A 26,377-nucleotide genomic window follows, 5' to 3' on the forward strand; every position below is an offset into this window, starting at 1 on the left:
CGGGGGCTACTGGATGGTACAACATTAAGGGTCAGAAGGGCTGCTCCTTACTGATGTATATATATTTTTTAAAAGAAGTAATTTCACTACCACTATTCGATCCAACTTCTGACTTGTCCATTTTTAGAAAGTATTTGTATCAATCTTAGTCACTGTTAATGGCCTATCTTTCACAGGAGTTCGAAATGTGACAGCTCTGGGTAATTTAATTACTTGGCAGAAGGTAGACTATGATTTCAACTACCACCAGATGGAATTCCCTTGCAATATTAATGTACTCATCACTTCAGAAGGAAGATCTCTCTTACCGGTGCGTATACTGTTTAGATTTATCCATTCACATTGCCACTTGTGTAGAGTGATCCAAGTCTTTTGGCTTTGCCCTAAATAACGTATGCTAAATGGCAATAAAGTACCAGCCAGTCAATGGCCAAATGCCAGTATAATGTTTCAGTAATAATGTGCTAAATTTTAAGGAAAATTCTTGCAAAAATTGAATTGATATGAATCGTTATTTCCTGCAGAAAATTAGATGAATCAGCATCGTGTGTATTATCAGTCGTATGTCGTGAAATTTGTTGTTTTACAGCAGCAGCGGGTGGTGGGTTGGAGATGCGCCTCTACCAAAGGAGGTGCAAGGGGCTCCTTCCCTCTGCTAGCCTGCTGTAGTTCACCCTTGGGCAACGTGAACCACCTGCTTAGCTCCCCGTTTAGGATCATGTGAAGCCACAGGAGCAGGTGGTGGATGGTCGTATGAGCAGCTGGTGCGCATCACAAGTCCTGGTTATGCAACCAGTGACTCAGGCAGGCAGTCTCTGAAGAGTGTTGACTATGGCTTGGGTCACCCCCATCTTGTAAAGACATTGCCCAGAAGAACATAATGACCACTTCTGTAGAAAAATTTGCCAAGAACATTCATGATCATGATCACCCAAGTCATATGACACAGCACAATGAATAAATGGCAGCAGTACAGTACAATATACAAAATTACTCATTACTAAATCTTAAAAAGCGTAAGAGAAGAATAATGACATTCATAGTAATTTGCAATTGGAAGAAATATTCTTTACATTGTGCCATTTACAAATATTGGTACCCACACTAGCTGAGACAAAAAGTTCTAAAGTTTTTTCAGTGAAGGGGAAAAAAAAATTGTCACCTACAAATTTGACTACGTCTACCACGCTGTCCTATATTTTTTAAGGTATTGGAATTGACATGGTCTACGTAGACTTTAATAAAGCCTTTGCCAGGGCCTTTTGTAGAAAGCTTTCCAAAAAGTAAAAGCCTGTAAGATCAAAGAAAGTGGACAAATTGAATTCAAGATTGGTTTGGTAGTAGGAAACAGTGAAGGATTGCTATTGTGATTGGATACATGAGATCAGTTTATAACAGGGAGGTTAGCCACACTTAAATAATGGTATTGTTAGTAAATTTGCAGATTGGATGAAAAATTCGTGGTGATGTTGGTGTTGAGTATAGTCTTGTGTAAAAGTGATATTGATCAGCTGGTAAATTAGATGGATCAATGGCACTCTAAGCCAAATGTTGGTCAAAGGGATTAGTGTGGATGAGTTCTTGCAGTTTGGCCATTCACCTCCCAAAAATGAGATGCAAGTGAAGACACGTTCTGCGAACTGCTGTCTGAAAATGGCTGTGATTAATGGGTTTGGTGTGCATGGTCGTGATATTGTAATCATGTAGATCATAACAGTGTGAATATGCTCTGGCCACTTTATTGGGTACACCTGCTTAATGTAAATATCTAATCAACCAATCGTGGCAGCAAGTCAATGCATAAAAGTATGCTGACATGGTCAAGGGTTCAGTTGTTAGAACCAAACATCAGAATGGGGAGGAAATGTGATCTAAGTGGGTGGCTGTGGAATGATTGTTGATGCCAAACTGGGTGGTTTGAGTATCTCAGAAACTGTTACTTTCCTTGGATTTTCAAGCACATCAGTCTCTGGTGATTACAGAGAATGGTGCAAAAAAAAACACAGAAACACCTTGTTAGTGAGAGATGGCCAGACTGGTGCAATTTGACAGGAAGGCAACAGTAACTCAAATAACCATGTGTTGTGCAGAAGAGCATCTCTGAATGCATGGCACGTCGACCCTTGAAGTGAATGGGCTACAGCAGCAGAAGACCATGAATATGCACTCAGTGGCTGTGTCATTAGGTGCTGCAGGTAACTATTAAAGAGACCGCTGGGTGTAGACCACACAGAGTAACATGTATCATGTTCAATCATGAATGTGTAGCATACCATGTTAATGTTCCCATACCAGGTACACCTACATTGCTAGATCGCATTGTTATCAAGTTACCGCGAGGCAGACTTTTGTTGAAATCTCTGCTCTGCAACCCTTGTGGCTCTGTGGGAAACTTTTTTTCAAGTGGCCTATTTCTCTTTTTATAGTTTGACTGCCAAGTCCACTTACAAGCTCAGGTGGCTCCTGCAAACATGGAAGAATACATGACCAATTTACTGACAGCCTTGCTGCCCTCCATGTTGAAGAAATTTCGCATCTACTTGAGTTTACTTCGGCTAATGGACTACAGTATATCTGATGAAGTGACCAAGGTATAAAATGTTTTTATGTATCTGAACAATTTTTACTTTTGCTCTGAAATGTGGTTCAATTTTTAAATTATCTAAATTCTAGGCAGTAGAGGAAGACTTTGTGGAGATGAGAAAGAGTGATCCACAAAGCATAACTGCAGAAGATCTCCATCAGTTACTCGTTGTGGCAAGGTAGGCTGTGTGTGGATTGGAAATGCTTTGATTGGTCAGTGAAAACATTATACATGGTTTTATAACAGACATCAAATAGTTTATCTTATTTTTTCCTTTCATATTTTAATTTGCCAGTATTGCTTCACTCAACTTCACTTGCCCCGTCATTGAAATGTTCCCACAACCAATGATCTCACTTACACAGACTCTTCATTTCATGTTCTTTGATTTATTTATTTGTACAGTTTTTTTTTAATCTTCTGCACCCTGGTTGAATGCCCAAGTTGGGTGGTCTTTCATGGATTCCGTTATGGTTATTATTCTATAGATTTATTGAAAATGCCAACAAGAACATGAATCTCAGGATTGTATATGGTGACATATATGTACTTTTATGTTGAACTTGCTAATTATTTTAAATGTTATCTGATGAATTGTAATACTGTAATTAAACAAGTGGATCTGGCAACATGATCTGCCTTGTAGAGATCATGAGTTAAATGAGTTTTTTTTTGAGGGCCTAACTAGAGAACTTTTTTTTTAAATCCTCTCTCCCCCTTTTTTAAAAACTTTCTCCAGTCCCATATTTTCAGCCAAAATTTTGATCACCACCCTAAGAGCTCAAACTCTTCCTCTGAGGTTCAGTCCTTAAACTATGAATATGTGCACATGGGTGGATCACATGAGGAATGAAAGTACTGCTGGTTGCAGGCTACCAGAAATTTAGAAAATCCATTGACCCTACCATTGGGCTGTAGATTCGCCAGGTATTGTATATGAAGTATTGTTCTTTTGGCCTTGTCTGTTTCCACGCTAGTGTAGCGGTTAGCGTGATACTATTATAGCTCAGAGTGTCAAAAGTTCTGAGTTCAATCCTGTCCTCTAAGGAGTCTGTACATCCTGCCCCTGGAACATACGGATTTTCTCTTATGTTTTCCAAATTTCTCTCCTAGTCCAAAGATGTACCAGTTAGTAGGTTGATTAGTAATTGTAAATTGTAGCGTAATTAGGCTAGGGTTAACTGAAGGGTTGCTGGGTGGCACGGCTCAAAGGGCCCATTCTGTGCTGTAGTTGTAAGTAAAATACATTATAGTATTAGAATTGGTGTAATGTCTGTGCTCTACATCTGATGGTGATTGACTAGTTTGCTTACAGTAATTTTCAGGATGCAAATATTCTTAAAATTCCATTGTGACCTTGGGTTTCTGCCTAACCTTTATGTACGTGTGTGTGTGTGTGTATGTGAAGTGCTAAACACCAATTTACAGCAATATTGGTGCTTTCATTTGATGTCTCATTCCTCTTGCTTAGCCAAGGAACTAATAGAATTAGCAACCCAGTTAGTTAATCCTGCAAAGATATCCGAGCTCAAAATAAGAATTTGAAGCCTAGTTTGGAGGGAGAGCATGTAGTGGAAATTAAAGTAAACTAAATTTGCAGTGTAGGTCATAATTTTACAAGACAAAGATATGTTTTTGTGTTTATCTGAGTTTGAGAGTAATGCTGTTATTTAAAAAAAAATAACCTTTTTATAATTTACCAACAGGTTGGTGTCACTGAGTGCTGGCCAGACAACATTATCACGTGAGAGATGGCAGCGAGCAAAGCAGCTGGAGGTTCTTCGCAAAAGTAGAATACAACAGCAAGCCCATTTAAATGGCAATGAGCCTTAATGCCAGGTGTTTTACTGTCAATAAAACTCAACAGAACTTGTGTGCCAGTGGGCTTCATGTAAATTTCCAGAGCTAACATTCCTCCTCAGACCACCTGCCAAATTCGTCAAATTGAGGAAAAAGTTTTTTCTTCTTTGTAGACCATTTGTATCAAAGTTTCTTAAAAAAAAAACTTTCTTAACTCTGAATTCTGACGGCTTTAATTCATAATGTACATGTTGCTTGTACTGAAACCTCTGCATTTTAGTTACGTGCATTCATTTGTGAAAATGTCTTCTACATTCCCCTTACTGCAATTTCTCAAATACAGGCTATTTTTGTAATTTTGTAAACTGCATAACATTGTACTTGTTCAAAATGGCTTTTTTTTAAAAAAAGAATGTGAAGCAAGTTTCAATTGTTACTTTTTTTTAATAGTCAAATTGTGGGTGTGGTAGACTTCTATTAAGATTTGCACATCTGGATTTAACCTGTAGCTGATGCTGGAGCCACAAGCGGATCAGTTTGTTTACATGAGAGACCTTTGAGTGGATAACTGCTTGATGGGTTAATTTCTGGCATTATTACCATTTTTATTACTACACCAGACTTCACTGGATATTTAAAATTAATACAAGCTGCCTTCAGATTCTTAGAAACGTTTTTTACATCTATTGTGAAAATTGTTTTTTAAAGATTCACTGAAATTATATACCTGTCATTTCACTGATTTGCTTGTGAGATGTCATATGTGGTAATGTGCTGAAATGATCTGTCCTTTGAGTTATTTTTACTCATTTATGTAGAAAATGTGTCTGGTAACAAATGCAGGGCGTAAATTAATGGCTTGTTGGTGTATAAAAGAATACAATAATTGATATGATTGCGTTAAAGCAAAGCTGTAGAGCGGCTTGTGTTATCTCAGTGCCTACATTTCATGTTGTCTTATAACACTCCTGAGTTTTTGCCTTTAAGTAGATTGCGCGCCTGCATTATCATGCAGGTGGAATATTATTATTCTCCTTGGACATTAGTTTGAAATACATTGACTGTAATTTACTAGTTAGATGGACTCACCAGCACCTGAGCAGACATTTTAATAGGAATCCTAGGATTCTTTAGTGCTTTATTGGAATGATCGATTGGTTAAATAATGTTTAATATTCCAATAATAAACTTAAAAGATAAAATTCTCTGCAGCATGCCAGACGTCAGCAATTTGGGTGAATTCAGTAAAAGCAAGACTGTTATCTTTGTTTTCCTCATCAAGCATTTGAATCCTTACTTAAATTCGTATTCTACTTTGATCTAATGATGTAAAGTTGCAGATTTGGAGTAATCATCAGCTGCTTGGACCAAGCTACAGAAGGGGAGACATGGTCAAGCATTTAACCTTGCGACCACTGGCAAAAAGGAGCTGTTCAATATTCTTGCTTCATGTAAAACTTGCCCCCAAAAAAAGTTTAGTCTGCCTGTCACATTAAAGTCTTGCCCAACTCGTGACCACTTGCAGTGTTTGCAAGATGTAGCAGAATTCTTGAGAATGTCATACTTAAATAAATCTTAGTGAATTGTTGCTTTCTCCTGGTGAAAGGGAGCTGGGGACGAGATAATCTTTGATGGGATATAACGCAGTGGAATGTGGTGCTTGTCCCAACAACATGCCTAAGTCTAGACCTGAGAATATGGTTTCCAAAGAAGGCCCCTTTTTAACTAACTGGCTGTTGCACAGCAGATGAACCTAAGAATTCTATCCAGCAATTTTTTTGGGGAAGCAAAAAATATTCTACATTCAAGTGTTCCAGAAAAAATTAATAAGTAAATCATTACTCTGTTCTAAGGTCATTATATGTGTGCAAGATAGTGTTGGCAGCTTGTTTGAATTATCAGAAGATATGTGTGTACCAGGAGGGTATGCTTAACTTTGAATAAGTTCAGAGAAAATTTGTAGTTTGTAATGGTTTGAATAGATGGTTTTATACTGAGGCCATTGAATATACCAAACCTGTTTCTCTCGAATTGTTTTATCACAGTAGTAGACTTATTCAAATAGATTTTGATTGGATTTAAATCAAAGATTAAAATCAAATTAAATTATTGCAATCATTTTCTGAGGGGAAAATTACCGACTAAAGTCACAAGTCCTTAATATAGGTAATTGTGTTCTTGGATTATAAATGAGAGATAGTGAGAGAAAATTATGTACATATGCTATTCAAAGTTGTTACCCTCCTCCTCTAACTTGTATAAAAAAAAACCCTGAAATTAAAGTGTGGGATGAATATGTTTTTCAAAAAGTAAATGAGAATTGCATGTTTTTCAAGATTTTTATACAATGATCTTATCAAATTTGCATTATTGTAAATTTGTTAAATTAATTACATACATACATTTTTGAAATTGTTTCTGGTAATGTCAGCATTTTGTGCCTATTCCTATCCTGTCTCTAAGGTGCTGGTGAGCTGCTGCCTTGAAATATCACTTCTCCAGTGCTTTGAGAGAACAGATTCCAGATTGAACCCATGTGATAGTAAAGGATCGTGTATGATTTGCAGCAGCTCACATGTCCGTCTGCAGTGTCCTTCCTGCTGGGGAATATGTTTGGAGCACTCCTGGAAGAGAAGCTTCTGTAGGTTTAGAAGTGATATAGTGGCACTTTGTGGGGTAATCTTGGTAAATGGAGGTGTCACTGCAACAGACTTCACTGGCTGATGTTGACTACCATTCTGGTCTGGATATGGTATGATCTCAGATCTTTGATCTGATCTGATGTTTATGAAACAGCATGGGAACCTTGATATGTGGTATGTGACTACCCAATTTAGCACAATTAACAGCTAACTACAAAAAGTGAGCTATTGGGACCCCTGTTATATGCCAACCCTACATGAAAGTACAGGAGCAGGGAGGTACTACTGCAGTTGTACAAGGTCTTGGTGAGACCACACCTGGAGTATTGTGTGCAGTTTTGGTCCCCTAATCTGAGGAAAGACATCCTTGCCATAGAGGGAGTACAAAGAAGGTTCACCAGATTGATTCCTGGGATGGCAGGACTTTCATATGATGAAAGACTGGATCGACTAGGCTTATACTCGTTGGAATTTAGAAGATTGAGGGGGGATCTGATTGAAACGTATAAAATTCTAAAGGGATTGGACAGGCTAGATGCAGGAAGATTGTTCCCGATGTTGGGGAAGTCCAGAATGAGGGGTCACAGTTGGAGGATAAAGGGGAAGCATTTTAGGACCGAGATGAGGGAAAACTTCACACAGAAAGTGGTGAATCTGTGGAATTCTCTGCCACAGGAAACAGTTGAGGCCAGTTCATTGGCTATATTTAAGAGGGAGTTAGATATGGCCCTTGTGGCTAAAGGGATCAGGGGATATGGAGAGAAGGCAGGTACAGGGTTCGGAGTTGGATGATCAGCCATGATGGTACTGAATGGCAGTGCAGGCTGAATGGCCTACTCCTGCACCTATTTTCTATGTTTCTATGAAACCCATTTTATTTCCTGGGCATCCCCGTTGCCTTCCCTCCACTCCTATCACTCACTGAAATTAGAGCCAATTAACAATATTTAACCAATTAAATGGCGTTGGCTCGTTGGTGCAGGGGAACATTATGTAGTCACAGGCAGAGTGTAAATTCCACACACAAGACAAGCGCTTAATCTGAGTCAGAGGCAGTAGCACTACCCCTGTTTAGTTATAATGCACCCAACAGAATGGAGGGTCTTCGTGCTGTGAAGATTTGTCTCTGCAGTAAATCATTCTACCCAGACTGTCATAGATGGTATAGCTGTGACAGGTGCATGGATGGGGGTCAAGCAGATTTGTATTTTGTGTTGGTTCATACACAATGTGTTGTGGACACATACTAATAGCTGTACTTTAGTGCTTGGGCATTATCAAGTTGTAATTGAAGTCCTGTAATAGATTACGTTCTGTACTCTTGCTACTGTGTGCTTCTGAATATTCAATATGGAGTGTTGAATGATTGGTAATCAAGAAATCTAACCCATGTTTGTCTACCATGAGACATTGCAGGAGCTGGAATCAGTTAAGAACTGCCAGAAATAAATCACCTGCTATGCATATGCCATTTCTGGTGCCCGTCTCCTAACAGTGTTACAGGACATTACCATGGTTAATAACAGTAGAGACTGCCATATTAATCCAACAGTCCCACTCACAGAATAACACTGGACAACAAAGAATACTTTGGGGGTGTACCATGGATTTTTGGCTCCTGATCTTAAAAATCAGCATGAAACTTCCCTATTACCTGCCCTTTTTTTTTTAGGTATTGCCTATATTTGTAATTCCAATTCATAATTCAAGTCAATTAAGGAAGGCATTTTTGTTGGTCCACAAATCAAACACAACCAATTGTAAGATCATCTAGTGAGATTTGAGAAAGTCACATAAAGGCATTCAGGGATGTCATTGGCTCTGGAGATGTGCTGATTCCAGGCTAGTGCCCCTGACTAAGGCGTTGCAGGTGAATACAGAACATCAGCAGCAGGCTAGCTGCCGTAGTCTGTGTGTCCAGAGATCTGAACCTTTCCAGGGCTTTTAATATTGTAAATCGGCAAGTTTGTTATGTCTCCCCTCTCACTGTGAGATGGAGACATCTCTTTTTTCCCTTATTAGTGTGACAGAGCGACCGACCTTGTGTTATATCGAATTAGTGGGTGAATGAGTAGTCATTGGGGTACTTCAACTGTCTTTATTGATGCTTGAGTGTTCAGTGCAGGGCATTGATGCTTTTGTGCTGGTGGGGATGAGGGGGTCGTTGCTGCTTGTGCATGGAAGGGGGAGCTGGGGGGCCTTGGGGTTCTAACATTTAACTGTCATTCATTCTTTGGGGCATGCTGTTCTTGGATGTTTGCAAAGTAAAAGAATTTCAGGATGTATATTGTATACATTTCTGACATTAAATGTACCTATTGAAATTTTCTTGGCACTACAGAGCACCAAACTATGTGCCAACATGCTTCAAGTGCACAAAATCATGAAGTGCAACATGTCATTAAAGATTCATTTTCTGCATTCCCATTTAGACTTCCCTGCAAATCTTGGTGCTGTCAGTGACAAGAGTGGTGAAAAGTTTCACCAGGACATGGTAGTCATAAAGAAATGGTATCAGGGCAACTGGAATCCATCAATGCTGATTGATCATCGTTGGACAGTTCAGCAAGAAGCCTCAGACACTGAGTACAAATGAAAATCATCAACAAAATATTATTAGCTTAGTTGAATTATTGCAAAGCGTCAGTACAGACTACAATTAAACATTATTCAATAAAAGTTCATTTGTTTCTCCAAATTCCTACATAATACAAGTAGTCTGAAATTATATTTGGGTTCAACTTCATGCATAGCAAGAGGATTCGAGTACAGGAGCAGGGAGGTACTACTGCAGTTGTACAAGGCCTTGGTGAGACCACACCTGGAGTATTGTGTGCAGTTTTGGTCCCCTAATCTGAGGAAAGACATTCTTGCTATAGAGGGAGTACAAAGAAGGTTCACCAGATTGATTCCTGGGATGGCAGGACTTTCCTGTGATGAAAGACTGGATCGACTAGGCTTATACTGGTTGGAATTTAGAAGATTGGGGGGGGGGGTTATTGAAAGTGTGTAAAATCCTAAAGGGATTGGACAGGCTAGATGCATGAAGATTGTTCCCGATGTTGGGGAAGTCTAGAACGAGGGGTCACAGTTTGAGGATAAAGGACCTTTTAAGACCGAGATGAGGAAAAACTTCTTCACACAGAGAGTGGTGAATCTATGGGATTCTCTGCCACAGGAAACAGTTGAGGCCAATTCATTGGCTATATTTAAGAGGGTGTTAGATATGGCCCTTGTGGCTAAAGGGATCGGGGGTATGGAGGGAAGGCTGGTGCAGGGTTCTGAGTTGGATGATTAGCCATGATCATACTGAATGGTGGTAAAGGCTCAAAGGGCCGAATGGCCTACTCCTGCACCTATTTTCTATGTTTCTAAAGAAAAGTACACTTCCGAAAAGATTTGTCTAGTGTAACTATCAGTTGCTTGATTTTCAAAGGAAATACAAATCATCTGATGATCTGCTCAAGATACCGACTTCTATTTACCACCAGTGCCCAGTGCAGTGATGATTAGGGAAAGAAAGTATTCAAACACGGCATTCTTGTAGTATAACTGCTGACTACAAGCAGTGATAGCTTGTGGATATGACATGATTACTATTGGGAATGAAGTTTGGGTTTGGACCTCCATTGCAAAATCACTCCAGAAAATAAGTAAATCAGAATGCTTCATAAACTCATGTATATTGTAGTTACTTCCCGTGTGGGAAAATGCAGTAGCAGACACTTAAATAATTCATTACTGTTTCACTGGCATGTTCTGTAAAATGTAATTTGGATGGAACGTGTATCATTAAGGTTGGAACTGTCACTGTCAGGTTTTCTTGTTCTGCAGCAGTTTCCCTGGCTACTGTTATATTCCACATTGTACATTGCACCTGTGTAAAATGTTTGAAGAAGAGGTTTGGTTGATAAAAAAAATATATTGAATATATCCCATTTCAATTGATTTCAATGCATTGATCAATCTCACACTGGTGTTTTCTGATACATTCTCAACATGTATAGACTGATTTCATAGTGAAATTCCCTATGGAAAAAGAAACAAAACCTAACTGGAAATTTTTGGAGAAGGACCTATGTCCACTTAAACTTTAGCATGACAAAATAGGGCCTTATTTGCATAAGTAAAATTGTATTGGATAACTAGCAAGGTAGCCTACTACTGTCAGTGGGCAGATACTTAACAGTTGTAGCTTACCCAATGGAAGTTCCAGTTTCCTGTGACAAAACTTCATGGTGTGGAGGGGAGGGGGATGTTGGCCCGAGCATGAGTGGTTTTCAGTACTCACCAGCCTAAGTTTTGATATTTTGATACCATTACATAATTGGATTACTTGTAGCAGATGGACAGGAACACTTCTACTTACAGAGAAAGAGCAATTGTTAATGAAGCAGCAGATGACAATTGGACCAAAAGGATCATTTTACCCTCTTCTGGGGGCTTCCTTTCCCTTTCGACTCCAGACATTGGACCTTTTCCTCCCATTCTCCAATGACTACTTCCACTTGAACTCAGTGCTACAACCAAATTCAGTGCTGGTGTCGGAATTCATATCATTTCAAACGGGCCGGTGAGTAAGGTTCCTTAGGTTGTCATAGCTGGAAGGGGTTTGGATGGGTGGTAACGGGGATAAGTTCCCACGCCTACTGACCTGTGTCTCAGATGGCCTCTGACAACCAAGCCCAGCTCCTGGCCTTCATCTGTGGCTTAGCTACTAAGCCCAATGGAATAATTTATACTGACGGGAGAAGGGGCAAAAGCAGGTTACTGGGGCGTGTAAAACCAGTCACTTTGGGTGGATGGGGCTCATCAGCCATGCTTGGCAGCTCATCCAGAAGAAAAACTCTGATCTCAAGCCTCCGCTGCCTTGCAGCTGTACCCACTGATGGGAAAAGCTTTGGGAGCAAATCCAGAGTTCGAGTCCCTAAGGCAGTCCTGTGATGAGTTCAACACTGACTGGCAACTCCTGCAAAGCCACTGGTGCCAAACTGTCTCAGCTCTGTCGTTCCTTTGGGTTCATCAGCTGTTTGGAGAGGGGAAGCCTGCTACATGGGCATCAGCTTGCTCTCCATATTGTACTGCCCTCACTTCTGTATCACATAGACAGCTAGGATGTAACACCCATGCTCGACCCAACCAGATGAGGGCCTCCAGTGAGTAAACATTTTAATAACTGACTCATATGGAAAGAAAGGAAATAAGGTCAATAATCTTCACTGTGAACACAGGATATATGTACGATGCTGCTCTTGGTACTGCTGTTACTTCGCCACATGAAGGGTATTTGCAAGAAAACTGCCTCAGCCTGCTCTGTTGTTGCCATGATTGGAGAACGTAGCAGTTGCTTTATAAAAATCAATTAATATTTTGGCTGACGGGGGAAGCGATTGCTGTGAATCAACTAAAATGTTTTTGCTGTAATATCTACACTCAAAAAAAAAAGAAAACAGGGTGTTTGCTTCAACCTTTTTTAATTAAAATAATGTTCATCCCTCCTGTCAAAATACACTGGAGCAATCTATTTTGTAGCATGTGCATTATTTTAAACACCAAAGAAACCACACTGTGACAAAACATGAATAAATAAGCACATTAAAACATTTAAATTACAATACCAAGTGTTTTATTACAGGAATGGACAGTTTTCACCTAGAAATTCTCTGCAACATGAAGGCTGATATCAGGGCACAGTTAAGACAGTTAGGAACCTGCTTAGGTATTACGTTTACAGTCTAGCTACAGTACATTTAGGAGAAACCACAGGCACCATCTATAGGATTGTACTAATGCTACATCAGATTCAAGTCAAATTTCTTTCAAACCCCTTCACCACTTGCATCTTAACTTTCAAGGATCTTGTCTCCTTGGTTATGGAGACAGGAAAATACTTTTATACAGTAGTTCAAATTTCTAGAATACTTTTAATTGCGGATAACCGTGAGATATTCAAGTCCCTTCAAATAGACTTGCACTGCACAGGGGTGTTGTTTCATAAAATGAAAATAGATTTAAGATTTTCTTTTCTTTTTTTAAAAAAAGAGCTTTTCAATCAGTTTGAACACATTGGAGGCAATTTCCCCAGTTGGCAGTGAAGACAAGTCGGGGCGAAATGCAACTCATTACCCCACAGACTGTGACACTTCACTGCACCCCAAACAGACTGCGCACTCCAAAAGGGTGTGGAATGGTATGTGCTTGAGTACAGTACATGGAGTGTACACCACCAGACTAATTGGACAAAACCATCTGGAACAAGGCAGGTTTGAGCCAGATGTCATTAACTGGAATTATATTGCAACCAACCTAATACCATCATCAATATTGCACAATGGCCTGCTCAGTAGTTCGTGCTCCAGTAGCTTCATGAAAAGATCCAGATGACCCAAAAACCTCAAAGTCCACACTATTTGCTGAAGACGCCATACAAAACTGCAGGTATACTTTAAGGCAGGGGTCCCCAACCTAACGTCCACGGACCCCTCGGTTAATGGTAGGGGGTCCATGGCATAAAAAAGGTTGGGAACCCCTGTTTTAAGGGCTTCTGGTTGTGGATCATAACTTAGCAGTATTCCCCTCAGTCAATGTTACAAAGATCAGAGAGCACCCGTGGCTAAATCTGGATTATCCTTGTCTGGCACTGAGAAAACATATCTTTCAGCTGGGGGTGTTGACTCTCAGTTACATTTTCAGGGGTTCGCTGGACTTTGGCCACAGCGAAGTTTACCCCCTGGATCAGTCCTGCCTGGGTCATATTTGCCACTTGGACCATCGAGCTTCGGATCTTAGCAAACGGAGAAACAGCCCTGCTGCCTGCATCCTGTGGTTGGGAAGGAGTTGTTTGTAACCCGGCCTCCTCTTCAGATTGATTAGGCAGAGAGGCTGGATTATCATCTATCAATACAGCAGGATACGGCGGTTCTACTGAGAGGAGATTAGAGCTAGCCGAGGAGACCGGCAACTTAGAGGGCCTTGGTAAATGCACGTTCATCACATCTGGTTCAGTGTTAGATGTTGCTTCTAAACCACTAATGCTTGATTCTTGTTGCTCCTGCTGGCAAATTCGATCTGCCATAGAAGCTTCCAGAGTTTTCTGCTGAGCATCTTCTGCAAACTGGTGACAATAGGCATCAATGGGAGTGGTGAAATCAACAAGAATGTCCTCATCACCAACTGGTGCCTTGTCAGGAGGTGGGACATTAATCACAACTTCACCTTTGAGTTCAGGATTGGTCGGAGTTAAGAGGATTTCTGACGTATTATGTGGTACACTAAAATCTGTGCTGCCAATTGAATGCGACCGACTGCCTAAACGTGAACGAGGTCCTGTAGCGACAATTCCACAGCTGGGAAGCACATAGTCACACTGCCCTACGTCTTCAGAGTCTGACAGCTGGCCACCTTCATCCGATTTGGAATTGGACATGAAGCCGTCAGATTCATAGGAGTCTGTATCGGAAGAAATCTCAGCGTCAGAATCGGTTTCATCTTTAGAGGTTGGTACAGGGGAATCAGAGCTTCCCAAGCTGCTGTCTGATTTCCACAGATTCACCCGTAGATTTGGTTTTAAGAAATTAACCTTCATGTCTGGTTTTGAGAAGCTACTAAGTTTGCGCAAATTTCCAATGGTCACGTTGGATTTGGTTTGTTTGACTTTCTGATTAAGGGAGGAAAACTTGTTGATGAGAAAGTTCTTGCCTTGCGTTAGGCTTGTACTGCTCGAAGCCTGACTCTTGGATTGGATTCCAAGGATGTCTTCATGTGGTTTACTGCGCTTCCTGCAAAAGAACATGAAAGATTTTACTTCAGCGTTGCTTCGAAAGATTAAATGCTTCATTATTCACATCCCAGAGTAAACTAGCGTAAATAGACAATAGGTGCAGGAGTAGGCCATTCAGCCCTTCGAGCCAGCACTACCATTCACTGTGATCATGGCTGATCATCCACAATCAGTACCCTTTTCCTGCCTTCTCCCCATATCCCTTCACTCCACTATCTATAAGAGCTCTATCTAACTCTTTTCTGAAAGAATCCAGAGAATTGGCGTCCACTGCCTTCTGAGGCAGAGCATCCACAGAACCACAACCCTCTGTGTGAAAAAGTTTTTCCTCAACTCTGTTCTAAATTTTCTACCCCTTATTCTTAAACTGTGCCCTCTGGTTCTGGACTCCCCCGACATCTGGAACATGTTTCCTGCCTCTAGCGTGTCCAATCCCTCAATAATCTTATATGTTTCAATCAGATCCCCTCTCATCCTTGAGACCAAATGCTAGTCTACCGCTTTTTAACAGTAAATCATAAACACCAGAAACTCTGCAGATGCTGGAAATCCAGAGCAACACACACAAAATGCTGGAGGAACTCAGCAGGTCAGGCACATCGTCGGAAATTAAGTCAACGTTTTGGGCCGAGAGCCTTCAACAGGATTGGAAATGAAGGGGGAAGACATCAGAATGAAAAAGGTGGGGTGGAAAAGGTGTCAGGTGAAGCCATGTGGGTAAGAAAGGTAAAATGTTCCGTATTGTTATAAATATGAAGTGTACTTGAAGTCTAGTTCTGCATTTCACCAAGGCTCTTTATGCTGAATTTTTCATTCCAAGATCAGACAGTACAACGTTGAGGAAATTTCACTATCAATTGTCATCACCAATTGTGGCCCTACCAACTATCTTGAAACTTTTGCAAACTTTAATTTCCCATCTGTGTGATTAATTGACAGTGATGCTGCCATTAAGCATTAGTATTTTCATCTTGCCACTAAGGCGCCAAAACACAATATCAATACAGACTTCGAGAGGTATGTTTGGAATTTCTAAATGGACTAAGAATTGATGCTATGGCCAGATAAGTTACCCTGGATTATAAGCCATAGAAAACAGGAATACAGAAATGGCTGATTTCAGATCTAACTGCTCTTTACCCATATTGTTTAACCCTCTAGTTTAGAAACATGTCAACCTCCGATTTAATTTTAAGAAATCTAAATTTTGTTCAACTTTGCTGAGTAGGTCTATTTCCTGACTGAATTCTGAAGGATCTGGATGGTATCATTGCGGTTAGAGTGACGCTATTACAGCTCGGGGCACTGAAATTCAATTGCGGCGTCCTCTGTAAGCAAGTTTTCGCATTCCTTCCCGTGAGCGTGTGTGTTTCTTCTGGGTGCTCTGGTTTTCTCCCACAGTCCAAAGATGTACCGGTTAATTAGTCATTGGTCTGATGGTCAATTGGTCATTGTAAATTGTCCCACGATTAAGCTAGGGTTAAATCAGTGAGTTGCTGGGCAGTGTGGCTCAAAGGGCAGGGTAGGGCCTGTTCCACACTGTATCACTACATAAAATTCCATTAGTCCCTGCTTGCCCAACTTACAGGAATGATGTCCTATACACCTATTATTCATATTAATATCTTCAAAATTTCAGTCAACTCACTTAGTAAACTTAATAACTTCCAACCCTCTATTTTGTGTCATATTCCCTGACAAGTCCTTGGAGTCCATAAAGGTTCCACACTGGGTGGTGAGCAATTCATCGGTGCATCATATCAGCATTATTATAGTCTCAGGGGACTCTTAATCCTCAATCGTTTCACTTACTGTCAGAGAAATGCATACAAAATACATCCTGAAATTTTGTTCCATCCACAGAAACAGAAGCGTGTCCCCAAAGAATGACTGACAGTAAAAACGTTGGAACCTCGAAACCCCCCTACTCCCTCCTCCCACACACTATCAACAGCAAAGCAACGGCCTTCATTTCTACTGCCTTTCCTGCAGCCAGGGGCCAGCACAGCTTTCACCAAACAGCAGGGCTTCCTGAAGGCACAACGTTCTGTTTATTTCCGAGAGTGTTGAAGCCCTTTTATCCTCCCAAAAGCAAACTTGCAAACTAAATGGTGAGCAAGACCATGGACAATGTTGTACACAAAAGAATTTCAGAGCTTGATAAAACAACATAAGCGTTAAAAACTAAGCAACGAAGGGCATGCAGACATAGTGATAATAGAATGTCAGGTTAAAATCATCATCATGTGCCATGTTTTATGACGTGGGCCATCATGGTCTTTCACCATGATCGTTCTCGGCTAATTTTTCTACAGAAGGGCTTTGCCACTGCCTTTTTCCAGGCAGAGTATTTACAAGATGGGTGACACCAGCCATTATCAATACTCTTCAGACATTGTCTGTCTGGCACATAACCAGGGTTTGTGAACTGAACCAGCTACTGAGACGAACATGCACACGCACACCTACCTGGTTTCATGGCTCCACGTGACCCCAATCAGGGATAAGCCACTGCTACACCTATCCCAAGTGATCTGCAGGCTATTGGAGGGAAGAAGTGCCTTACACCTCCTTTGGTAAAGCCCCATCTCCACCCCACCACCCATCAGGTTAAAGTGGACACTTTGAATTCACGGATTGTGGTACGTTCCAGAGATCCAACAAAACCACTTGTGTATCATTCATGTAAACAATTTGTATAGGAAAATGACAGTCAACCAAAGGGATTGACAGAAAGTTGAAAACAGGTTAACAAGTTCTATGTTTTGGAAAGATGAGTGAAAATTCATTGTGGCAATATATTTCAATTGCTAAAAAAAAAATCAATACATTTTAAGATGGACAAAGTCAAATCCAAACTGAAAGTATAGCCAAAAAGCAAAGTGAGAATCCAAAGGTTATACACTTAGTACATTCATGGGTATCACCCACTAGAGAATAGGTATTATGCCTCATGAAAGAAAATACCAGATATTCACCAAAATGGTACAAGTATGATGTAGGACTGATCATTTAGATAGAGATATGAAAGTTTCACTGTTACAGGAAGCTTTGGCTTCTGTAAATAGTGAAAAAGTGTATCCAATGAGCAGCAGAACAGTTACAGAAGCCACATGCTCGTTACCATGAGGACCCACAATGCACTGGCATGGGACACTTAATAATTTTACCATAACAGCTATTAAAAAAATACTCAAAACATTAGTGAATGATAACTTATATTAATATTCACTATTTGGAGTTGAAAAGTCTTAAGAGGAAAATAATGGAATGTATAGCTTCAATATTCAGGTTCACTTTCCAAAACAAGCACTTGGAGGTTCATGGCAGGGAGAGTTTCTCCTTTCTACCGTCTGCGTGAGATGATAGGGCTATCGGAACTTGAGACTTTCTTGTACCGTGCCCAAAAATTATGGTATTGCTTTGCCCTGTTGTAACTATATGTTATAATTATGTGTTTTTGTCAGTTTTAGTCTTGGTTTGTCCTGCATTTCTGTGATATCACTCTGGAGGAACATTGTATGGTTTGTCCTGCATTTCTGTGATATCACTCTGGAGGAACATTGTATCATTTTTTAATGCATGCATTTCTAAATGACAATAAATGAGGACTGGGTGTCCTCATAATTTAATCTAAAATTCTTTTTCTCAGAAAATATCAATGATATTTATTTATTGAGATACAGCGGGGAACAGGCCTTCTGGCTCTTCGAGCTGCAACAGCCAGCAGTCCGATTTTACCCCAGCCTAATGATGGGACAATTTACTGTGGGAGGAAACCAATGCGTCACAGAGAAAACGTACAAAATTCTTATAGGCAGCAGCAGGGATTGAACCTGGGTTGCTGGTACTGTAAACCGCTGTGCTAACCACTACACCACCATGCCACCTCAATCGGTGGGTTTATGAAAGTCTATCATTAGCATTGATGAGGCCAAGAACAGAGAAGCATTTCAAGTGAGCTCATTGTCCATTTACATTTCTGCCCAATCATGCAGGCAACTTGAACAAGTAGCAAACACCTCACCTCTCCAATTTCTTCTCCAGAATTGGCACATCTATTCCCAGGCCCTGTTTGGTAAGCTGAAGCATCTCTGCAATGCACTGAAGGGTGTCTGCAAACCAATTAAAAAGGGACAATTAACATTATCATGTTATTTCTGAAGGCTTTGATCTCTTGCTCACAAATTCCAAAGCTCACTGGAGCCTTTCCATATCATTTATACATCCACTCTAAGCAGCGAGAAATTCCAAGTTGGCACAACACGTGGGAAGTCAGAGTTAGATGCTGCTCATCTAAAGCAACAAACTCAAAATGCTGGAGGAACTCAGCAGGTCAGGGAGCATCTGCGGAAATGAATACATAGTCAACGTTTCGGGCCAAGTCCCTTCTTCAGGACTGAGAGAAAAAAAGGAAAGACCCACGATAAAAAGGTGAGGAGGGGGAAAAGAAGCTAGCTGAAAGGTGAGAGGTGAAGCCAGGTGTGTAGGAAAGGTCAAGGGCTGGAGAAGAAGGAATCTGATAGGAAAGGTGAGAGGACGATAGGAGAAAGGGAAGGAGGAGAGGACCCAGGGGGAAGTTATATGCAGCTGAGAAGAGGTAAAAGGCTGAGTGGGGAATAGGGGAAGGGAGTGGGAACTTTTATTAGAGCTCTGCTCATCTCTACTCTTTGGCATTTCACTGGATGAGCTAGTTGAGATTTCAAGGGAAAATAGTAAAAACCATAGAACATTTAATTATTTCAGGTGAGAAACTGGAGTTAATTTCTTTCCTCAGTGGTTAACACTTCATCGTTATGCGCTCACCACTCTCTCCTACAATATAAACTGGTCCATAGGGCCCACATGACCAAGGATGAGTTGTCTCACTTTTATTTGTGCGATCAAGAATCTCTGGAGGGGAAGGCCCCAAATCCTTGGATTTACCTATTGCCTGTTGCCGGGGCCGGGGTCAAAGCGCTCGGCAGAGATGGTGCTCGGTGCTTGGTGTCGGAGGGCCGGTCGAAGGCTCGAAGTTTTCAGACAGACTCAGAGTTGGACTGCGGTTGGGTGCTTCCAATGCATCGGCAAGTTTGCAGTGCTGGAAGCTCACGGCAGGGAGAGTTTCTCCTTTCAACCGTCAGCGTGAGATGATGGGACTTTCCAGAGACTTTGAGACTTTTTTTTTTACTGTGCCCATGGTCTGTTCTTCATCAAATAACGGTATTGCTTTGCACTGTTGTAACTATATGTCATAACTATGTGTTCTTTGTCAGTTTTTTTTAGTCTTGGTTTGTCTTGTGTTTCTGTGATATCATTCTGGAGGAACAAATTGTATCATTTCTTAATGCATGCATTACTAAGTGACAATAAAAGAGGACTGCGTGTCCTCATAATCTAATCTAATCTAACAATCTAATTTGGATATATCTCCTTATTGTGATAAATGTAATAATGGAGAAGCTTCACTCATTCATATGTTTTGGACATGTCCGAGTCTTAAAACATATTGGAAAGAAGTATTTCAAACCTTCTTGGTACTTGTTAAAGTAAATTTTAAGCCTAATCCTTTGACTGCTTTATTTGGTATTGTTGGAGGAAAAGATATTATTTTGGAGAAATCTGATTTGCACATTTTGGCTTTTATGTCTCTTACGGCGAGGAGGGCTCTTGCTTAAATGGAAAGATGTGGTCCCACCCACTCACGTTCAATGGCTGCGTGATGTGATGTCATGTTTAAATTTAGAGAAGAATCGGTGTTCAATTTCTGAATCTAATCAAGACTTTCAAACATTGTGGGGACTTTTCTGAACTATTTTCAAAACCTTTGATTTGCCGTTAAAGCACAGATGATGGCTAATAATACACTTTTTTTCTTTTTTCTTCTTTACTAATCAGCTTCGGTCTTGGTAGTGGGTTAGATTTTTTTCCCCAAATAATAAATTTACTATATTTCAATATTATGAATTAATCAATTTGTATGAATATAGAGTAAGGAGTTTGTATGTGCGATTCAGTATAATGCATTCGATATATTTCTTTTTTCTTGAACTCTGTATTCTCCTATGTAGAAAATTAATAAAAATATTGAAAAGAGAGTTTCTTTCCTCAGCGTTTACAGACTAATCATAGGCATCAATCTACCTGCATGGCATTTCCTCAGTAACACCATATTCTGCATTGTTTTCCCATTTATTACCTTAATCTACTTATGCATGGAATGATATGCCTGGATGGTTCACAACCAAAAACTTTTCACTCCTCTCTGGAATTGATAAACCCATTCCAATCAATCACGCATAATTGCTGCTTCTCACGTTTCTTCCATAATGTTTTGGCAATCTACTTTATGTAGCCAAGAATGATCCTGGTTTCATCCAAATGTTCAAAGGTTCAATTATTATCAAGGTATGTATGCAGTACACAACCCCGAGATTCGTCTTCTCCAGTGAGCCACAAAACAAAGAAAGAAAGAAAACCAGGAAGGCTGTTCAGAGATAAACATCAACCCCCCCCATCCTCACACAAAAAAGATCGCACAAACAGCAACACCATCATCAACCTCCCCCTCACGTTAATAAAAGATTGCACAAACAGCAACAAGAACATAACACCCCTCCACCACACCATGCATAAAAACAGATAATGCTGGACACACAGACATGAGAAAAAAATTCTGATGCTTTTTGTTAAAAGCCTCCACCCATGGACCGCAAGCACAGCTTTTCCCTTCCTTTCCCTGTTGCCGCCCCCTCAGCACAGCCCCATTCACATGTGAACACTGGAAAGGAAACTATCTATGTGATCCGGTTAGCCTGCACAGGTGAAAGATTTAAATGGACCCCCGCACCCCTGATATCATTCTGGAAGGCAAGTTGGAGGGCAGATGGGTCCTTGATTTTAACGACTGACTCCCAAGAGCACGTCCAAATGTTGACACCTCCAGGGAGAGGGGCACCGACACAGTGCTGGCAGTCTAGACCTGCTCCCTTTGCACAAGAGATTGTGAAGCCATGAAGTTTAGATCTAAAGAGCAAGAATGCAACCAGTCGAGAGTTATGCCCATCACCGGAATGAATGCGGCTATCAGCAGCAGCAAAAAATGTTCTTAACCCAAACTCCGGTTTTAAAATACACGTGCAACTTAATAGCAAGCATTTGTTAATTTATGCTCACTAAGAAAACAATATTCTCAGTGATTATCAGTTGAGGCCCTGATAGACATCTAATCGTATAGATCTCAGGCATGCATATAAAAAAACTTCTGAATACAGAACATTGGTATGTAATGACAACAGAATTGTCCTGAATAAAGAACATTGGTGTGTACCGACAGTAGAACTGTCCTTAGTTACACTTTGAGCAGTACTAATTTTAAATTCAAAATGCCAAAAGTACATATTGTAACACTTAACAACCTTGCAGATGAAAGTGTGTACTTAGGTACAGTGAACAAAACAATTAATTTATATGGATCCACATAACTCCGCACCTCCAAGAGGACCACAACCTTGTCGTGGTTTGGAGGCTTGCATATCTCAATGACCTGGAGAGCTATGTTGGCTGGAGTCAGGGCTTTATGCTTTGGCTGTTGGTAGGGTCACCCATGCCAGACAGGTCGAAGGGTAGAGACCAGACTAAGAGTGGTACATAAGTCCCTCCAAGTTTGGGGGTTCAGCTCAGGGTTAATAACCTTGACTGGTAAAACTAAACTGTTACAGAAACAGGAGTGAAGAATCCTTCTACATCTGAGTGGACAAGGACAGACAGAGATGAAGGGATCTTTATTGCTGCTCTAAATGCCAGCGGTGTAACAGGCAGTAAAAAGAAAAAACATGTCCTCACATGTAGCTGCCACTTTGACAATGAAACAACTAATCCAATTGTGCAGCAATTATTTTACGAAATGCAAGAGGTTTCTTTACCTTTTCCATCCTCCTCAGGGTTTCGAGTCACAGCTCTCAATGTATGAAAGTATCCACTATTTCCGTTGTGTTTGTAATGAAGTCTCATACAGTTAAACTTGGGTTTCCCAAATAAAGTTGGCTCTGGTCCTTTGTAAAGAAGAAGCTATTACTTACATCACTACAGGTTACAATTATTTACAAAACTCAATTCTTGTGCAGAATGCACTCACAGTCTTCTTAGTTTAACCCCACCAGCCTGGCCCCAGATTAAAATGTGAAGTTCTGCAGTGACGGTGTACCAGATCTATCAATGGAGGGAAGAAGGGATTTGTCAACAATGGATGAGGGACGCCACAGTTAAGGAAGCTGACAGTGTCCCGAATAACATCTCATGTTGCCCGCACGAAGCAAGGGTAGTTTCCTCATCTCCACGCTACACCCCATCAGCCTCCACATTCAGACAGTCTTTCACAACGAGACCCACTACCAAATTCATCTCCCTATCTTTTCACCATTCCCAAAAGGCTGTTCCTTTGGGGACTCCTTAGTCTGTTTCTCTATCTCCAACACTCTCCTTGCACTACTTTCCCATAAAAGCACACAAAATGCTGGAGAAACTCAGCAGGTCAGGCAGCACCTATGAAAATGAATGAACAGTCGACATTTCGGCCTGAGACCCTTCATCAGGACACTTTCCCAAAGAGCATACCTTTGACTAAGTTACAAGCAGATACTGATCAACTGGGAAAGTAGGCAAAGAAATGGCAGATGGAATTTAACTTGGACAAATGCAGTGAAAAACTCTTCAAGAACTTAACATAGGGCAAGACGTGCAAAGTAAATGGCAGGACCCTGAACTGGTGGGGGGGGGGGTGCTTATTCAGACCCAAGGGTACAAGTTCAGAGGAACACAGGTAGACAAGATGATGAGATAGGTATGTAACATCTCTACCCCACCAAGGAACTAGCTGAAATGAAGGGCTGTCAATTTACAGTGGTAAAGAATGTTAGTTAGACTGCACTTGACTTGTAGTGTTCATTTCTGGTTGTCCCACCACAGGGAAGATATAATTAAGCAAGAGACTGTGTAGAAAAGATTTGCAAGGATGTCACAGGACGGAGGGCTGGAGTTAATAAGGAGAGTTTGCATAGGCTCGGACTGCTTCCCCTAGAGAAGGGGTTCCCAACCTTTTTTAACGCTTGGAACAATATCATTGCGCAAGGGGTCGACGGACTCCAGGGTGGGACCCCTGCCCTAGAGTGAAGGAGGCCAGTGGGAGGCGTGACACAGGTGCATAAAACTAGGCATTACAGCAGATAGCTAGAGTCTGATTGCTATGGGAGGGGGGAACTGTCTAAAACTAAAAAGCATTGTTTTAAGGTGAGAGTGAGGAGATTCAAAGGGGATCTGAGGGGTCTTTTTTCTTTACAAGAACAAAATGTAGTTGGTCTCTAGAATGAGCTGGGAGGAGATAGGAACAGGAATATTTAAGAGGCATTTGACAGCTTCTTTCCCTCTGCCATCAGCCATCAGATTTCTTAATGGACATTGAACCCATGAACACTATCTCACATTTTTTCTCTTTTTGCACTAGAATGAGTGCCAAATGAGTAGGGCTTAAGGAATTCATGCAGGCAAGTGGCATTAGTGTGGATAGGCATGATGGTCAACATGGCATACAGTGGGCAGAAGGGGTGGTTTCTATGCTGTAAAGCTCTTCGCCTAAAAGCACTAACAGGCAGAAAGATCAGATCCTTAGCATTTTGACTCTATATGATGATGAAGACCTATTTACACAAATCTTATACAAACCCCACGCTCTCCGTTTTTCGATCAATGTTAGAGTGTTAAGCTGCTTGAAGTTGGAAGGGAGTACAGGTACTGAAAACTGCCAAACACTGCTCTTCCATTACAAAAGACACCAATGAGAATCAACCACCGGAAACAAAACAAACATACCGATTTCAATCCTCTCCAAATCTTCCAAGCTGAGTCGCTGATACTGATTCACTTTGTCGCCTTCATCATCATAGCTGTGGAGAAAGATCAAGTGCCCAATCAGAAGCCAAGTGAAGTACAAGCGAACCACTTAACAAAAATCACTTGTTGGCAAGTTAGAAAACAAAACGCCTGTGGATATTATCAGTTTAAGTCTTCGGAAGCAGTGAACAAATTCAAACAAACGAGACATCAACTTACTATGCAACATAGTAGGCACAATTGGAAAGGAGAAGCAGTACATCAACATCTCTGTGGGTGGCATCAATGAGACTGCAAAAGGAATAATTTTTTAATCAATGTAAGTAGTTTCAAATGTAAACAATTAGTGCCTTGCAGCACAGAATTTATTCAGCTTCAGCTCTGGGAGAAAACATTCTACACATGTTCAAATTAGATACTTGTATCCATCGGTAAATAAAATAAAACTAAAATTATATCAACTCTACTTATTCTAAGAGTGATGAGCACCATTGGCCAAATAGGCAAAGGAACCCAACTCTCTCCTGAACTGCTTCAGATGGGGTTCCAGTGTTACTAAAGGGACTCTTGTCGGACAGGCAGGCAGATTTAATATCACTGGGATACGTCATGAAATTTGTTGTTGTGCAACAATAGTACATTTTAATACTTAATAATAAAAAAGTGAAAATTACAGTAAGGTGAGAGTGAGGAGTGTGTGTATACACACACACACACACAAAATTTAAGTTAAATAAATAAATAATGCAAAAAGAGAACAAATGTGAGATAGTGTTCATGGGTTCAATGCCCATTCAGAAATCTGATGGCTGATGGCAGAGGGGAAGAAGCTGTCCCTGAATCATTGATTGTCTCTCTTCAGGCTCCTGCACCTCCTTCCTGATGGTTGCAATGAGAAGGAGGCACATCCTGGGTGATGGGGAATGATGGATGCCTCCTCTTTGAGGCATTGCTCCTTGCTAATTTTAATGAGCAGCCAGGGTCACGCATAGTCACTGTGAGAGTCAGTTTAAAGTGAAGGGGTAACACTGGTCTCAGCTCTCCCAGAGTTCTGCTTTGTCCTTGCTCCAGTGTTAGCCATTGAGATCAGTTACACTCCCAGTATATTCAAGACCAGTGCCAAAACTGCCAATCAAACTTTGGCTCAAGCTCTTCATTAAACTAACCATTACATTACAAAGGAATACATTTTTAATATAGGCTATTTAGCATTTAATTTTTTTTTAGTCAACATGCTCTTCCTTTATTAATTTCAACAGAAGTGAAATCCATTTTGGCAGGGAGCCCAGGAATCTGATAACTGGAGAGGGCCAGGCTGCCCTTGTCAGGGGACTTGAAATCAAAGCACAGCCTTGGTTGACAGCAGAGCTCAGCCGGCTTCTGTAGGTCATCAGCCCAGACGGATTCATCAATGCATCCTGGCTAAATTAGTGCAAAGCTTCCACAGATGTGCCACAGCACAAAGCATGCCAACCTTGGCAGGATACGAGGCACAAACAGAAGCTCAGACTGGAAATAACAAAATATCTGAGCAATTGCAACATTTATTACTGTTGCTATCATCCACGGACCCCTCAGTTAACCGTAAGGCTCTGTGGCGCAAAAACGGTTGGAAGTCCCTGTTCGAAAGCAAGGGCAACTTATTTAACCACAGCTGAAAGCAAAGATAAATCAGCCTGGATATTGTAAACATTAATGACTCAT

The 26,377-nt window shown here is 40.8% G+C and overlaps 2 protein-coding genes across 4 annotated transcripts in view; one reads left to right on the forward strand and one right to left on the reverse strand.

The window, feature by feature from the left end:
• Nucleotides 1-9,177, forward strand: part of mcmbp (minichromosome maintenance complex binding protein) — a 39,402-nt gene extending 30,225 nt beyond the window's left edge. Inside the window, exons 13-16 of the mRNA XM_063071925.1 lie at nt 177-310; nt 2,427-2,591; nt 2,674-2,762; nt 4,291-9,177. Coding sequence (XP_062927995.1) covers nt 177-310; nt 2,427-2,591; nt 2,674-2,762; nt 4,291-4,417 — 515 coding nt within the window. The 3' untranslated portion in view covers nt 4,418-9,177. The remainder of the gene's footprint in view (nt 1-176; nt 311-2,426; nt 2,592-2,673; nt 2,763-4,290) is intronic.
• Nucleotides 9,178-12,491: 3,314 nt separating this feature from the next.
• The window catches only part of inpp5f (inositol polyphosphate-5-phosphatase F), a 284,383-nt gene continuing 270,497 nt past the window's right edge, over nt 12,492-26,377 (reverse strand). For all 3 annotated transcript variants that reach the window (XM_063071927.1, XM_063071926.1, XM_063071928.1), the window contains exons 16-20: nt 24,893-24,964; nt 24,653-24,726; nt 22,711-22,839; nt 18,834-18,921; nt 12,492-14,804 (exon numbers count right to left, since the gene is read on the reverse strand). In XM_063071927.1, the coding sequence (XP_062927997.1) occupies nt 13,640-14,804; nt 18,834-18,921; nt 22,711-22,839; nt 24,653-24,726; nt 24,893-24,964 (1,528 nt within the window). In that variant the 3' untranslated portion in view covers nt 12,492-13,639. The remainder of the gene's footprint in view (nt 14,805-18,833; nt 18,922-22,710; nt 22,840-24,652; nt 24,727-24,892; nt 24,965-26,377) is intronic.

This window comes from Mobula hypostoma, chromosome 19 (genome assembly GCF_963921235.1).
Source record: "Mobula hypostoma chromosome 19, sMobHyp1.1, whole genome shotgun sequence".
NCBI lineage: Eukaryota > Metazoa > Chordata > Chondrichthyes > Myliobatiformes > Myliobatidae > Mobula > Mobula hypostoma.